The sequence below is a fragment of the Emydura macquarii genome, unplaced genomic scaffold (genome assembly GCF_026122565.2).
Source record: "Emydura macquarii macquarii isolate MOO-44397 ecotype Brisbane River unplaced genomic scaffold, CSIRO-AGI_Emac_v2 contig_1477, whole genome shotgun sequence".
Lineage (NCBI taxonomy): Eukaryota > Metazoa > Chordata > Testudines > Chelidae > Emydura > Emydura macquarii.
In genome coordinates this window covers 2,490,235-2,507,261 of record NW_027131614.1, presented here as the reverse complement: position 1 = coordinate 2,507,261, position 17,027 = coordinate 2,490,235, and the positions used below count along the sequence as shown (strand labels likewise).

At 38.0% G+C, this 17,027-nt stretch overlaps 1 protein-coding gene across 10 annotated transcripts in view; it reads left to right on the top strand.

The window, feature by feature from the left end:
- RALYL (RALY RNA binding protein like) overlaps positions 1–17,027 on the top strand; it is a 552,061-nt gene that overhangs the window by 253,073 nt on the left and 281,961 nt on the right. For all 10 annotated transcript variants that reach the window (XM_067553544.1, XM_067553541.1, XM_067553539.1 and 7 more), the window contains one exon: positions 6,562–6,840. In XM_067553544.1, the coding sequence (XP_067409645.1) occupies positions 6,585–6,840 (256 nt within the window). In that variant the 5' untranslated portion in view covers positions 6,562–6,584. The remainder of the gene's footprint in view (positions 1–6,561; positions 6,841–17,027) is intronic.

The window sequence follows — 17,027 nt, the reverse complement described above, 5'->3', positions numbered from 1 at the left end:
GCCTTACCATTGACTACTGCACCGTTAATCAATATGCAGATAAACTTGTCCCCATTGTAGCTGACCCATCAGTCGCCCTTTCAGCCCTTGATCATGCTTACTGCATCTTCACTGTGTTTAAACATTGCAAACGGCTTTGGGAGCCTCCCCATGCATCCAGAGTCACAACACTGGTTTGCGTTTACCTTTGGCCCCACCCAGTTCAGTTGGATTCATAGGACATCATAATTATCCCACCCTCTTTTACCGGATTATGGCAAAGGCCCTTTCTTCGGTAGACTGGACTTCTGCCAATTCTACATGTTTGCAATATGTTGATGATTTATTGCTTGCTTCCTCCACTGTCTCTGACCACTTACATGCCCTTCAAATGCTACTCCAGGCCTTAGCCAATGCAGGCTTAAAGGCCAACCCTCAGAAAGCTCAGATAGCTCTACCTACAGTTCAATATCTGGGTTACACGGTCTCCCAGGACTCCAAAGCCCTCACTTCAGACCGCCGGATCGCAATTGCTGCAGCACCGCGACCGACAACAGTTCAGGAATTACATAAGTTAATGGGCCTCCTTAACTTTTGTAGACAATATATCCCATCGTTTTGCACCTTAGCACAATCCCTCAATGACCTTCTTAAAGGGGCCCAAGCCTCCTCGGACCCCATCTCTTGGGCACCAGAGCATGACCTTAAAACAGCCCTCCTTTCAGCTCCAGCACTCGGGTTCCCCCACCTGTCAGTACCATTCGAGTTCTGGACCAATGTACAGGATGGTCATGCTATTGCTGTACTCACTCAGAACCACCGCGACAGGCACCACCCTGTGACCTACTATTCCACCCGTCTTGATCCAGTAACTGGCTTTTAATCACTGTCTTCAAGCCGTAGAGGCAGCCTCCTGGGCTGCTACTGTTTCCTCACCTTTGGTTTCTGAAGCCCCCCTTACAATTTTCGTGCCTCATGCAGTTCACAAAATCTTGGACGGGGGCCACTTCTCAAAGGTCACCTCAGCATGATGGTCCAAGTGGGAATGCACACTTCTAAGCCCACACATTACAATTGCACATTCTAACCTGCTTAATCCTGCTACCTTAATGCCAACAACAGGGGAACCTCATCAGTGCCCTCTTTCTGAGGACACCATTATACAGGACCGACTTGTGTCTGAACAGCCACTCCCCTCTTCTGATCTTGTTTTGTTTGTTGACAGATCCAGATACTATGTTGCCAGTCAACCTTGTTCCGGCTGGGCAGTTTGTGACCTGTCAGGTACATGCCTGCGCTCGGGTTCCTTGCCGCCTTCCTGCTCGGCTCAACTAGCTGAATTAATGGCATTAACACAGGCCTGCCTTCTGGTTGAAGGCCAGGCTGTTACCATTTACACAGACAGCCGCTATGCATTTGGAGTAGTTCATGACTATCTTGATTCTTGGACTAATAGGGGTTACCTCACTTCATTCGGTACCTCTTAAAAATGGGGGGTACATTAAAGGTTTATTGGAAGCAGTTCAAAAACCTTCTAAGCTGGCTGTGGTTAAGATCAAGGCATCCTTACACTTAGCCTCAAAAAGGAACGCTGGCTATTTATTATCCATCAACCTACTAGAGCCAAAGCATTTTGCTTTACAGGCAAGTAGTTAATTTTCACAATAGCCTTGTTAGATAGGTGATAGTATTTACTCCCACTTTACAGATGGAGAGGTTGAGGCAAAGGCCATACAGTAAGTCAATGCCAGAGCTAGAACTGGAACGCAGAAGCTCCTAACTTCCTGCTTGGCACTATGGAGCATGATGACTCTCAAATCTAACTTCAGTCCGTAGTAAAATAAAATAGCAAATATTAAGGACCAAATTCTGCTCCAATTATAGCTACTGGAAATTTTGCCTTTGACTTCAGTGGGATGAAATTGCCCTCATTAAACACTCTGTAATGAGCGAATAGATAACTGAGCCATGAACAATCAAAAAAAAATAAAACAGGTTCTTATAAGAAACAAATTTTGCCAGGCAAATTGTGATTTCTATTTGATGCAATGTCTTAGAAAACGTTAGTTGAAGAATGCATTCAAATTGGCTTGAGTATGAACATTGTCACATAGACTGACAACTAGCTGTAGGACATGATAAATGAAAGCAATGCGGAATGACAAGCTATTGAGCTGTGGGAGAGTTATCACGTTGGGTGACACAGGAATCCTCATTAGATCTGTTTTTATTTAGTGTCTTTAATTATTTGAAGGATTCAAATTTGCATTTGATGCTAAACTGAAATCATGTAAAAGGTCTTAGAAAGTTAGAAATATGAAAATAGAATGAGACTGAGCCTTGCCCTATTCATGCTACCATATACTAGGACAATTAACCCTAAATACAGATGTTTAATTGAAAGGAAAGCAGCAATGTCAAAAGAGACCAACAAATTAAAACAGCAAATTCTATGAGAGTTTGCCAAGTGGTATGACAACAAAAAAGCGAATGTCATATTGGATGCAATTTCCAGAAGCATCAAGTCACTGAAAAGGGAGAGAGGTAGTAGCCCTTCTGTTTATACTTCCTGGTTTCATTGCACCTACAGCTGGGAACTGGGCATTCAGTTTTAAGAACCTTAATAGCAGAAGATAAAGCAAAGGAGATTGCATTCATATCTACATAAAAATAAAATTCTGGTAGTCTATTAGAAGCAATGTTGAAAACCACTAAATTAAATAAGGTTGTGATTTCAATATTCCAAAACATTAGTAATCTGCACGGTGATGATCAATTTTAGTTCTTAAATCAAGTATAACATGATTTAGGGTTTTTTATTACTGATAAAACTCTGAATTAGTTTCAACATAAAATAAAACAATGAACTTCATAAAAAGTTGCATGCTTATTGTAAAACAGTCCTTTCAAATATATATCTTTGATATGCCAGACATATATATAAGCACAGCTGGTATGCACAGGAGATACTTGTAAAACTGATATGGTGAGAAATTAACAAGATGATTGGGTTATATCTTATTAAAGGCTGCAAGGAAATTAGATCAAATACTATCTTAGGTTCCTCAATAATTGCAAAAAATAAATAGTTTTCTATTTTTTTCAGTTGTCAAAGTTTAGGCATATCATGTTTGCGATTCTGTATATAAAAATACAGATGTGCTGAGTACAATTCAGTATTCACAAATGCATATTGTTAGTAGGATGTAAAACTTACCATAAGTTCTTTATCATTGTAATGGAGAATCCTGTGTGTCTTTGATTTTGTAAAATATGCACAGTTTTATTATATACAGCCCAGCAAGGCAATCCAATCTCAATTATACGAATGTTAATATTATTCTTACTCTTTGAATTTCAGGAACACATTTTCCTGACTGTTTATTTGAATATGAGAGAAACCACCAGACAAACACTTTTCTTTCTGATAAAAAAATATAGTATACTTTGCAATGCAAATTCTGGTTATAGGAGAGAAAGATACAATGTCCTATTCAAACTCTATTTAAACTATTGCAGAGCAAAATTGGGTGTAAAAATGAAATAGGAATTTTTTATCAAATAACAAATGAATGATAACAAAGTCCCATATCAAATAGCAATACGATAGAGGGCAGTTAGAGCATAATATATTTTAACTGCTAGAGCCATAATTTAATGTCTGTTTTCTTTTTAATTTTATCCTTTTTTTTACAGCCAGTTTTATTATTTATTTACTTGATGGAAGTGCCTAGAGACCTCCACCTAGATCATGTACCTTTGTGCTAGGTGCTATATAAACATAATGAGAAATAGGTTCTGCCTGAAAACCTTATAATCTAAACAGACAAAGAATGAGAGGGAAACCAGAGTCATATTGAAATGAAGGGACTGCTCAAATACATACAGTAAGTTAGGAGAAGAGGCAGACATAGAACCCAGGCCGTTACCCTACCCACTAGACCATACTGCCTCCCAGTGCCTTTACCAAAACCATTGTAATTAGTTATTGCAAATTTAATGGTGTTTTCACAGACCCCTTAGCTGATCCTGCCTAACCACTGTTCCACATGGATTTCCACTTGGATTGCTGGGTTTGTTTGGGTGCTGCAGTGTGGAGAGAAGGGTAGTTACTCTGTTGCTAATCTTGCCATATAATAAATCTGAGGCTTCTTTGGTGAAGGCTATTTCATTGGCTTTTGAAGGCTGAAAGTTGTGTGGTGTTTTTGTGTGCCTTCAGGCAAGGTGCCATTTGGAATGGATGAGGTTATAATAAATAACAGGCTTTTATCTTACAGTAAGTTTTTTGAATGTTGTTGTATTAAGTAAGTTTAATGCTGGTGAAAGTTGGCTGACTGATTGATTGCCTATACTGTGTGTGTTCTTTCGATAAATTGAGGACTTCGTTTTCCATTACTTTGAACGTTCAAGCTTGCTAGCATGCCTCAACTGTGATCACCCAGTAAGGGTAATTAACTTTTAGAACAATTTACCAAGGTTGGTAGTGGATTCTCCATAACTGACCATTTTAAAATCAAGATTGGATTTTCTTCTAAAACAGTGGCGCTCAACTTTTCCAGACTATTGTAGTCCTTTCAAGAGTCTGATTTGTCTTGCGTACCCCAAGTTTCACATCACTTTAATATTATTTGCTTACAAAATCAGACATAAAAATACAAAGGTGTCACAGCATACTATTACTGAATAATTGTTTACTTTCTCATTTTTATCATATAATCAGTGTATAGTATATAGAGCAATATAAACAAGCCATTGTCTATATGAAACTGTATTTTGTAGTGACTTCACAAGTGCTTTTTAATGTAGCCTGTTGTAAAACTAGGCAAATATCTAGATGAGCTGATGTACCCCCGGAAGACCTTTGCATACCCCTTGGGGTACATGTATCCTTAGTTGAGAACCACAGTTCTAAAAGATATGTTTTTTTTGTTTTTGTTTTTGTTTTGCAGGCAGCAGGGTGGAATTCTATAGCATCTGTAATGCAAGATGTCAGACTAGATAATCATAATGGTCCCTTCTGACCTTGGAATCTATGAATTAATCTATAAGACTTCCTTGGTGCATGGGACTTGATCGGTTTTTGCTAAGAGTGCCAAAAATAGTGCTAGTTGTGGTAATGATTCTTCTGATGAGGACATTTTTGTGCCCTAGGAACTGTACTGAATCCAATAACAATGGTTTCCTTTCTTCTAGCTCTAGCTTAATGTATGGTAGCTATTGATTTTTAAAAATGACACTTGTGCTAGTTACTGTCAGTCTTTAGGAGTCCAGAATGGAGATCAGTATTCTTTTTTATCTTGAGAACAGTGCTTTAACTGTAAGCAGTTTTTAACTAGTGTACCTTCTCACGTTAGGCCTTGTTTGAGCTGCTGTTGTGATATGATCTAAATTAAAATACAGATTACAAATTAAAGCAGATCAGAGCAATAAGAAATAGTTGTAAGACATGGTATATACTTAATTACTGTATAAATTACCTCATATTTATTAAAATTGGTATTTAGTGTGTATGGAAGTTTTTGACCATTGCTTAGTGTAGCTGGAGAAATCCCAGCAACCATGTGGAATGCTTATGTTGCTCATTCGACATCCACCTAAGTGATAGCAGGTGTAAATGCAAGGAAAGTGTTTTCGGGCAGATATGATTTGCATAACGTACTTATTAGCTTCTTACTTTATGAATATTATCAAAGCTAGGTGGACCTTATTTATAAGCGTAGGGCAGCATGAACTCAGGAAGTCATAGCTGCTGTTTTGATGGGAGTAGATCATGCAGTATATTGATAAAGCCTCATCAGCTATGTGATTTGTAAAAATAAAAGCATAAGTCTACAGTCTGAAGCCAAATCCTTCCCTAGCACATCTCCACAGACACATTACACAAAGGGAAATTTGGCTTATAGCCTCTTCAGAAAAAAACAAACTGTTTTTATTCCTCAAAGGAGGTCTGTTTTCATACTTTGTCATTAGCCATTTATACTTTCTCTGCATACTTTTTTTTTGTCCTGCACAATTTCTAATGGGAGAAAATTGTTAGTTTCTAATAAATATATTGATTATGGTAAGAAACTGTATGTAGCCTGCTCTGTTCTCCTCACAATGGTCAATGGTATTTAATGGGATAGAAAAGATAATGTGCGTTGGCTGACACTTCCCAAACAAAGGCAGAGAAGTCTTTCATTGTTATAGTCCTGGCCTTGAATGCTCATTTCATTAACACAAGATAATGGTTCATTCTCTTTCTTTGCAGCTCTAGATAGCTAGGTATTTAACAAGTCAATGCTGAATTTCCAAGCCCAAATTCCCATATGATTACAGTAGAACTCCACTGATGAACATCAGAGCATTATATTACCTGATTTATGGGTATATTTTAAATCCATAAAAATGAAAGATTTAAAATTGGTTTCTTGATAATATTTAAAAACGCACAGTGCCAGTTTTATTGCTAATCATTTTTAGAAAATAGAATACTGCTTAATTTGGATTTAGCCTAAATGGGTTATCATCACTGAAAAGCTCTCTGAAGTCAATGGTAACTGTGTCCTATGAAATATACTTCTTTCTCTTCTTTGTTTTAAGGGTTAAAGCTAAGTGAGCCAACCATGACGGGGAAAACACAGACCAGCAATGTCACCAATAAGAATGACCCCAAGTCCATCAATTCCAGAGTCTTCATTGGTAATCTGAACACAGCCATTGTCAAAAAAGGTGACATAGAAGCAATCTTTGCAAAGTACGGAAAAATAGTTGGCTGCTCGGTGCACAAAGGTTATGCATTTGTACAGTATATGAGTGAGAGGCATGCAAGGGCTGCGGTGGCAGGAGAGAATGCCAGGATCATTGCAGGACAACCACTCGGTAAGTGTTTACAGGCTATTTTTAATGGAAGAAATTGTTTGGTTGTATTAATTCCTCTTCTCTTTCCCCTGTTTATTAATTATCTTCCGTGCTGAAGGCTGGTTTTAGTTGCGTTTGATGGTTTGTTTGTTGTCTGTTTGTTTCAAGCATAGCCCTAGGAAACTGAACTGGGGAAAGTGTCTTTTAAATATTAGCTAGTTTTAATAAGATGGCTGTTGAATGCTATTAGGTACAATGTTGTTATATACTTTTCTTCTGAATATTTATAATTGTTACATCCCAGTTAATAAGTAATAACAAATAAGGCCCCAATCTTGTCTTATTTGTTGCCTAACATTTATGCACATGCTTAATTTGAAACACTTGTGCTGTCCTATTGAAGTCAGTAGGACTATGCATTTGAGAAAAATTACACGTGCTTGCAGGATCAGACCCTAGTTGGTAAATATTATATGTTATATTATAATTTGCATGGGCCCTATAGTGCTCTTGTGCAGAACAACATGGGGCAGTGGTGAGTTGCACAGAATCTCTGGGCATGTGACCACACTGAGGCTGTAAGGAGAAGGATTAATGGTTGTGTGTAGGGGACGCAGTGCATGAACTATTAACCACATGTACCAATGGGATCTCCTGGCATCAATCCAGCAGATCTGGTGTATCTGCCTGGATGGCCAATTCCTCCATAAGGTCCATTTGAAATGATTTCCAGGTCACTTTCACCCCACATGGTTGGACAACATAGTGGCTATGCACTCCTTTCTTGCAGCCAAGCCCCAAAATTCACAGGTCAAGAACTTAATGCTGCATGAAAGAAGGTGATTCACTGCATATCATGCAAACTTCCTAGGGACGCATGCTGTACAGAATAGCTTTTCCCCAGCTGTGCCTCCTCACTTTTCACATGGTTATGCGTCTTGCAATTGCCTGGAGCCCCAACCATGCATTATTTCTGTGGAAAATCTTACTTTTTTTCGGGAACAAGGTTAGGAACATGATGCACTGAACCCAGGACCAGAGTCATGCTATCAATGTATATTTGTTGCTTCTATGCTGGCAACAGCCACACAGGGTACATATGGGCTGTTCAACATCAACAAATGGTGTTAATATTTGACTTTCACAACTAAGTTTTAGTACAGGTGTAGAAACTGCATTTATCAAATTCTAAAGCTGTGCCTACCCAGTTCATACTTCAGTGGCATATCTTAGCAGAAGCAAGAGGATGAGCTTTGTTAATGGTTTAAATGGTGCCAAGTCATGTGGAAAAACTATCCTTTGTCTCGAGAGAAATGATATTGAAAATGTAGGCTTACGTTCTTCCCTCATGCAGAGGTGTGCAATTCCACTTAACATCAGTGGGAACTGCACTTGCTTATCTGAAAAAAAATAATGTGGCCCTTTTGAATGGAATATAAACAGAAATGGATTTTTATTTACTTTATTTTTATATAGAGTCTGGATATTTTATACAGAGTCTGGATATTTCTCATGGAAGCTCTTATCCAACAGTCAAAGTTAGCTGCTTTTAGGTAAAATGAATCTCAATAAAATCACTTGGAGGACTCAGTCATGCAGTTTTTGAGACGTTTGGGAAAACTGGAAAATATTACACAATACTTTGGTTGAATCTGGAGAGCTTTAATTAGAACTTCATAATGGTTTTGCTGAATCCACAGTAAATATGTCTAGGCTAGGAAAAATGTCAAGACCAGCTGCAGTGTACTGGCTAACGTTGACCTAACCTTGACTACTTTTAGTAGTCTACATAGATCTTTGTGGATTCCTGCTAATTTTGTGTGAAAACTCAGCTGTTGACACAAAGCATAAGACATTTCTCTTAGCATCTGAAAGATATTTTAAAAGCTATATACTACTTTAAAGAGTGACAGTTAAATAACACCCAAGTAAATGAAGCCACCAATGGCCTGATTCAGCAGAAATTATCTATAGCCTGCTGCACTACATAAACCTGAAGCGATTATGAGATACTGTGGAAAATAGTTGGCTAGCTAACGAATACATCACAAATTTCTTAATCCTCTGGTAGCTACTTTACTGAATATTAGTACAACTGACTTTTGTGATGTATTTATTGGCAACTACTGTATAGAGCAACTGGTTTGCAGCAACTTTATAGAGTAGGATTGATATACTTAGTCTACAAAAGAAGTACGGAAAACAGCCAATATAAAATACAGTTTAAGTTTTTGCTTATTTTATATAAAAACGATGAGAAAAAAAGCAGAGAAGAGAGAGAGAGAATCGGATGGTTATGTGTAAATAAAGCATGACAAAAAGCCACAGGCTTGTAGTGAGCAGAAGTCTGTTGCCATGGGTGCTTATCTGCAAAATCTCTCTGGGCTACACTGGGGTGACAGTTTTAGAGACTGTCTCTTGAATCTGTAATATTTCTGCAGTAAGTAAGGAATATAATCAGTGCATTGCATACAACTACCCAGGCACAGAGATGTTTTTGAAATGGTACCTTTCTAAGTTAATGGTCCAATATCACTACCATCATTGCTGCTGCTATTTTTTTTATTGTTTTTGAGAATGTCCATTGTATACGAGACACTCTCATAAAAAGGTAAGGTTCCTGTCCTGAAGAGCTCACAATCTGGAAGATGGACAAAGGTCAGGTGAAAGGGATGTAAAGGAAATAAATTGGTCAAGCACCATTCTATATAATAAAATATGTTAATAACGCTATGTAGTTTTTTTAGACTGTAGATAATTTCAGTAACCACAATCTAACCATAATTTGCCAGTTAATTTCTTGTATGTGTGAGAAGTGGGTTTCTTAAAGGGATTTTAAGATGGAGGCAGTAGTTGTCTTGACATTCTGTGAATAGGGGTGCCATAAGTTACAGTAATGGAAAGGATCTTCTGAGTCATTGAGTCCAGCTTCCTGCAGTAGCAAGAAAACTAATCATTTAATCATGTTCCTCAACATGAAAGAAAGTGCAGAAATGTTTGTGGGACAAGTGGATAAGTAGAACAACAAGATTGACATCATTAGGGGAGTGGAGAGGACAGGAACAGGGTAGTAACTTAAGATACGAGTTGGCTAAGTTGTGTAGGGCAAAGATATGTAGGGCTTTCAAAGCCATCACATGAAGCTTAAATTTGATATGATAAAGAAGATGGAATAAATAGAGGGATTCAAAGAGAGGGTGATATGGTGAGATTAATAGAGGAAGAAGATAATTTGGGGGGGCAGTAGCTTTCATTCGCTGGAGGAAGCAAAATTGGTGGCAAAGAGGAGGTTACCATAATCAAGATAAAAGATGATGGTCTAAATGAAATTACTATGAGGATGGAAAGAAACATATACTACCCAGAAATCTTTACAGGAAGAAGCAATAGGATTTGAATTCAGAAGAGGAGGATCCACTCAAAAAGATGCTGTATCCAGAAAGGTGGCAGGAGAAAAAGGAAAATGTTATCATAAAAGTCAAAGTGGATAAGATGTGAAGAAAAGGATTAATTGATTTATAGATTCCAAGGTCAGCAGGGATCATTGTGAGCATCTAGTCTGACCTCCTGTATAAAACAGGGCATAGAACTTCCCCAAAATAATTCCTAGAGTACATTTTATAGAAAAAAAAATCCAATCTTGATTTAAAAATTGCCACTGCCTGTGATGGAGAATTCACCATGATCTTTGGTAAATTGTTCCAATGGTTAATTACCATCACTGTAAAAAATTTACAATTTATTTCTAGTCTGAATTCATGTCGCTTCAATTTCTAGCCATTGGATCATGTTATGCCTTTGATCAGTGTCAGTTTGGATTCATGCCAGGCCGAAGCACAATGGATGCTATCTTTGCACTAAGAATGACAATGGAGAAGCACCGAGAAGGACAAAGGGATTTGAGAATGATGTTTATAGATATCGAAAAAACCTATGACCACGTGCCAAGAGAGGAAGTGTGGAGGTGTGCAAGAAAGCGAGGGGTTCTTGAGAAGTACATCAGATTGATTCAAGATATGTACTCTGAAACCAAGACTTCGGTAAGATGCTCAGCAGGAAGAGGGAAGAACTTTGAGGTAAAAGGATCTGCCTTGAATCCATTCCTATTTCTGATAGTAATGGATGTGGTTACCAAGGGTGTGACATTGTGCTGTGTAGAGGTTCAGAAGAAGAAGAAGAAAACATGGAGGAAAATCTAGAGCATTGGAGAAAAGTACTAGAGGACAGAGGAATAAGGATCAGCAGAACAAAGACCCAGTTGCTGAACTGTAAATTTAGTGGAACTCTTAGGGAATGGGAGGCACCAGTGAAAATTGAAGGAGGAGAAATCAAACAGATAGAAATCTTCAAGTACCTTGGATCTGTGGTACAAGAGGATGGTGGTATGGGTGCAGAAATAAAGCAAAGAGTACAATCAGCATGGAACGACTGGAGAAAATGTAAAGGTGTGCTTTGTGACAGGAAAATACCAGTTAAACTGAAAGGGAAGATATATAAAACTGTTGTGCGACCAGCACTAACATATGGTGCAGAAATGTGGGCAACAACGTTAAAAGAGAAGACTAGGCTGAATGTGAATTAAATGAGGATGTTGCGATGGATTTGTGGTGTAACAAAGAAGGATAAGATAAGGAATGAGTAAATTCGAGGGACTCTGAAAGTGATAGAGGTAGCAAAAAAGTTGAAGGAGAGAAGATTGAGATGGTATGGACATGTAATGCGAAGAGATGAGGACCATTTGAGAGAAGAGTGTTGGAAATGGAGCCCCCTGGACCACAGAAGAGAGGAAGGCCAAAGACCCGTTGGAAGGATGTGCTGAAGAAAGACATGGAAAGTGTTGGACTTAAGATAGAAGATGCACAAGATCATATCGGATGGAGAAGGATCATAATGAACCTTTTTGGCGACCCTGCTTAGTGCGGGAAAAGCTGTAAGAAGAAGAAGAAGGATCATGTTATGCCTTTCTGTGCTAGACTGAAGACCTATTATTAAATATTTGTTCCCCAAGTGGATACACATAGACTGCAATCAAGTCACCCCTTAACCTTCTTTTTGTTAAGCTAAATAGATTGAGCTCCTTGAGTCTATCATTATGACATGGTTTTTAATTGTTTTCATGGGTTTACTCTGAACCTTTTCCAATTTTTCAACATTCTTCTTGAATTGTGGGCACCAGAACTAAACACAGTTGTCCAGCTGTAGTCGCACCAGTGCCAAATACAGAGGAAAAATAACCTCTCTGCTCCTACTCAAGATTCCCGTTTATGTATCCGAGATTATCCATCACAAGCCCGAAATCTTTTTCAGAGTCACTGCATCCCAGGATAGTCACTCATCCTATAAGTATGGCCTGCATTCTTTATTTTTAAATGTATACATTAACATTTAGGCATAGTAAAACACGCATTATTTGCTTCCGCCCATTTTACCAAGCAATCCAGGTCACTCTAAATCAGTTATCTGTCCTCTTCACTCTTTATCACTCCCTCAATTTTTTGTATCATTTGCAAACTTCATCACAGATGATTTTATGTATTGTTCCAGATCACTGATAAAAATGTTAGATAGCATAGTGTCAAAGCAGTGGGGAAATGAAGGAGGATGAGGGGTTAGAAGAGGATCTGAGACATGGCCAAAAGAAAAAAGTCATTAGAGACTTCAGTGAGAGGAGAAGTCAGCATGGAGAAGATCCAGGTGGAGCTGGAGAAGAATTTGAGACAATAGTTGTAAACTGTGCATTTGAAGGGAAGAAAGTTAATGGAGCAATAGCTAGTACCATGAAGAGGTATGCGATGTTTTACAGACAAAAAAATTATTACAAGTCCCTGCCCTTAGAATCTAAATTAAACACACCATACCAATAAACAAGATGTGGTTTGAGTGTGACTGTCACATCCACATCAGGTTAGCATTGTTAATTATTCTTTTTAAACAAAATTAAAATATGTGAACAATGGAATGAAGGATGGATGAAGGTCAGTGGTGGAAGACTAACCAAACAAAGTGATATTTGAGGAGGAATGAGAGCTGGATGGATTTTTTTGTCAGCTGACTAAAACGTGTGTATGACATTCTGGGACTAGTAAACAACACTTTTAAAAATTATGTTGTACTGTATTCATAAATCCTATTGAATTATTTACATGCTAAAGATTGACAATTTATGCCAGCTCCTGACTTTATGGATTTCCTTGTGCACTTTGCGCTAAATTCTGCTCTCATTTACAGGAGCATAATTGAAATCAACGGTGTTACTGGAACTACATTAATATAATTGAGATCAGAGATTGGCCATTTTAACTGTACAAGGTGCCATGAGGTGTTTATATAATTATCTGAAATTATTGAAGAAACATTAGAGTTATTAATGATGTTACCATGTAATTTATGTATTTGTGTTGTGGACTTAAACTGAGATCAGAACTTGCAGTCTATATAAATGAGAGAGAAAGAGTAGGTGAAAAGAGGTATTATTACTGCCGCGAAGTTTCAGTACAGTTTCCTTGAAATACTATTATGATTTTTTCCAGGAAGGACCAGCTCTGCTGTACACACAAAATAGGCCATAGGGCAGCAAAATGCCAAGCACAGCAATATGTTTTGTGATGTTTAATGTGTGAATGACTGCAGGCTGGGAATGGAGGAAATGTACAAGTTTATCTAGGGGAAAAACTCAAGAACCAGTAAATATAGCATAAACCTAGCCATTGAACCCCACATTATCATAGTATCGCGCAGCTTCATTTTTGTCCATCGAGATGCATCTTTAGGGCAACAAACAATTGGGTTTACTCATCTCTATGGCATTTAGGTCAGGAAGAGTTGGGGATGCACTGTACTGCAACAACTGCCATCTCTCTTCTTTCCATGCACTTTGTAGAAGGGCTAGAGACAGTCACAGATTCTTGCACTTGGGACAGCACAGGAATTCCTCCATTTGTTCCATGGGGAGTGTAGGGGACTTGGAGCATGTACCTGACCTTCCTCGGTGCCGTCCTATGGAGCTGAGTGGTTCAAGGGTGGGGAGCACGCTGCCCTAATGCGGGAGCTGTCCCTATGTGCTAAGGAGTACAATTCTTCCATTAGTGCTTTCTCCCACCCTTGCAAACCCACACAAGAGTGGAGACAATCTGTTCCTCTGTCATTTAATTGGGGTCCTATTTATCACAGTGCAGAGGGTCAGTGCAAAGCCTGCTAACTCATGAAAGGCGGCTTCAGCCCCACAATTAGGCCTTAAATAGGGTATATGGCGGGGTGAATATCACTTTTAAGGCAGGTAGAGTTATCATGGCAGCTCCTACATCACAGTGTATTTGGGGTGAAGTGGGGAGAGGGTTTGAGTTATGAGGTCTGATTTTCCACTGCATCACATTATTCCTACACTGATGCAACCCTGTCAGTGGCTACTCCTGATTTACACTGGGGTAAAATCAGACTTGGTGAACACCTCCGTATGGATACACAGAGAAAAAATATTAAGTACATGATTAGACTGGGCAGAGTTCAATTTTTGTAGTCTTGACAGATAATATCTATGTTTATTTTCAAGCGTTTGTTTTTTAATTGTGTTACATTTTCACAGTTGCAGGAATTTGGGGGAGGAGGGTCAGACAATTATTTAATGACAGTCGATGAGGAGATTCAAAAAGCTTTACAAGCTGTTTACACAAATTTTTAACATCCCATGTCAAAGTATATGAAGTAAATATCCTTAAATCAACAAATCATGCCTGTTTTTACTATTCATTTACTCATCCATTTGTAACAAATCTTATTCAGAAATCAAAACCACTGCACTTGGACTTTAAGTTCTCAAGCAGCATTTTTCTTTCTTTGCCTATCTGTACATTTTTCATTATCGATGGAAATATATTTTTGTTGGTTTGTGAAATCAGTGTTTACCAACATTTCCCAATAACATTTCAATAATTTCCATGCCTATATTTGTTTTTCAAATGCCATTGTGGACATTCATTACTGGATGCTACAAGAAAAAAATGCTAAGATGTATGATACCAAAAGCTTATACTTGTTAAAGTAAGAAAGTGCTAAAGCTTTTTTGGTTGATTTCCTCTTTAACTAATAAATTAGCTTCACTGTGGCTTCAATCCTGTTTCATTCTGTAAGTATTATTCACTTGCATCTGCCTTCGGGTCCAAATTAGATGCAGTCTCTCAGTACCTAGTGAGCAGAGACTGACATATAGCCTCAGGTAAGGTGGTGGTTACAGATAATTATTTTGGACAACATACTCTATTGCACAACCTCTTGAGAAGTACAGAAGCCCCGCAGGGCCTTTCTAAATCATGGCAATGGAGTAGAAAACATCCAAAGAGTAGAGCAGGTAATAAAGAGTACCTTTATAGAGCCTTTGACATACACCTTTGTTGTAATTGAATTGATGTGACAATATAACTGTTTATCCCTTCTCTTCTTGTGCCTTTGCTCAAAACACATCTTTGGTATTATGTATTTTTTAATACCTCACAAAAGTGAGATTCTCTTAACCATGTCCATCGAGCCAGTAATCTTCCAAGTGAGTCAATTATTCACCACAGCCTGTATATCTTAAACAACATTAGTAATGTTGTAAATGTTTATAAAAGTTACTTCTCCACTTCTGCAGCAGGGATGTTAACTTTTATGAAAAATGAGTTGTATGCCCTTAGAAACGTACCAATAGTTTAATAACTTAAAGCTCTTTTTTTTTTCTTTAAATCAGAAGGGTGTTTATCCCAGTGATAGATTCTGAAAGGAAATCTAAAACTGATTACTGGTCAATCAACATCCTACCTTTGGCCTCAGTCCTGCAAATGATAGCATGTCAGAAAAGCAGTTTGCATGTACTCTATCAAATGCAGAATCACGGTTTATGATTGTACTGTGGTACTGACCTTGCTACTCTTGTCTATCTATCTCCCATTGAATTCAGTAACAGTTTTGCAAGTGTACAGGATTAAGCCTTAAATTAGGAAATCTGCATGATCATTTTATAAACATTGGTAGTAACTTATTAGGAGTGCATTAACTAGGAGATACTTTCTCACGTTTTGGTTAAGTTTAAATCAGTGAAGCCTTTGTTTTGAACCCATGATAAAATCAATCTAAACTATGCAGAATGACAGACTCACTGAAACCTCAGGGATTGCTTGTTCCTAATGAATATATATATTGAAATTCTAAAACGTTCCCAGATATATTTTAATGAGGCATATTAATAAACTATTTAATTTCCACATATATTATTTCCTCTCATTAAGGTTTCTTTTTAATACATTTGGATTACTGACTCATAAGTTGTACTACCTGAAGAAGTGATACAGAATAAAATTAATTGGACCTCAATGGATTATGCAGGTAGAAATTCTAATACTCATGTGCCTATTGGCATTAGACAATTGAAAGTACTCTCATATAGGTATTTGTACCCGCAAAGTGAGGGCATGTGTTTATGTGCACACAGTTTAGGCACATGCTCATATATGGATCTGGGGATTTGAAAATTTACTCCTTAATCTTGTCATAGGAAACTAATGGAAATCTCTTTTCACATCTACAGTACTAACATACAGTAGGTATCATTTTAAAATTCCGCATTAGCTACTCTAGTGATTCTGGTGCATTGGTATCTTCTGTTAAAGTTATAGGAAGTTACAGTAGTTTGTGTAGGTACCTAGGGATTTGAATGACCAGTTCTTAATGGTTCCCCACTATTAGTATGATCAACTGTATTAGTTATCCTTTACATTACAGTACCACTGAGAGGCCAAATCAGAAATTAGTTCCCTATAGTGCTAGGTACATATAGGTATAATAATAATAAAGTTTTCCAGGAATTTTACTTTAACATTATTTGTTAAATCTCTCTCTCTCTCAATATGATGCCATAAAAGCATTGACATGTGGTGAAATTGCTGTACTGATGGGCCAGAAAGTGGAATGACTGAACAGGTGGTCAGATATTACGGCTATGGTGGCTATATAGTTACCTAGAAAATAAGAGAAGTTTGCAGGCCTGAAAAAGCTGCTAAAGCAAGCTCCACTCCACAGGAGTGAATGAGTGTATGGCCACTGGATCTATGAACTATGCAACCTGCTAACCTGTATGCTTCAGATGAAGTTTTAGAGAGGCTGCACAGATTCCTGTCTCCATATGGGTGCTGTGGGGTGCCGGGGAGGGGATTGCTGAACATCACTCTTTGCCCCCA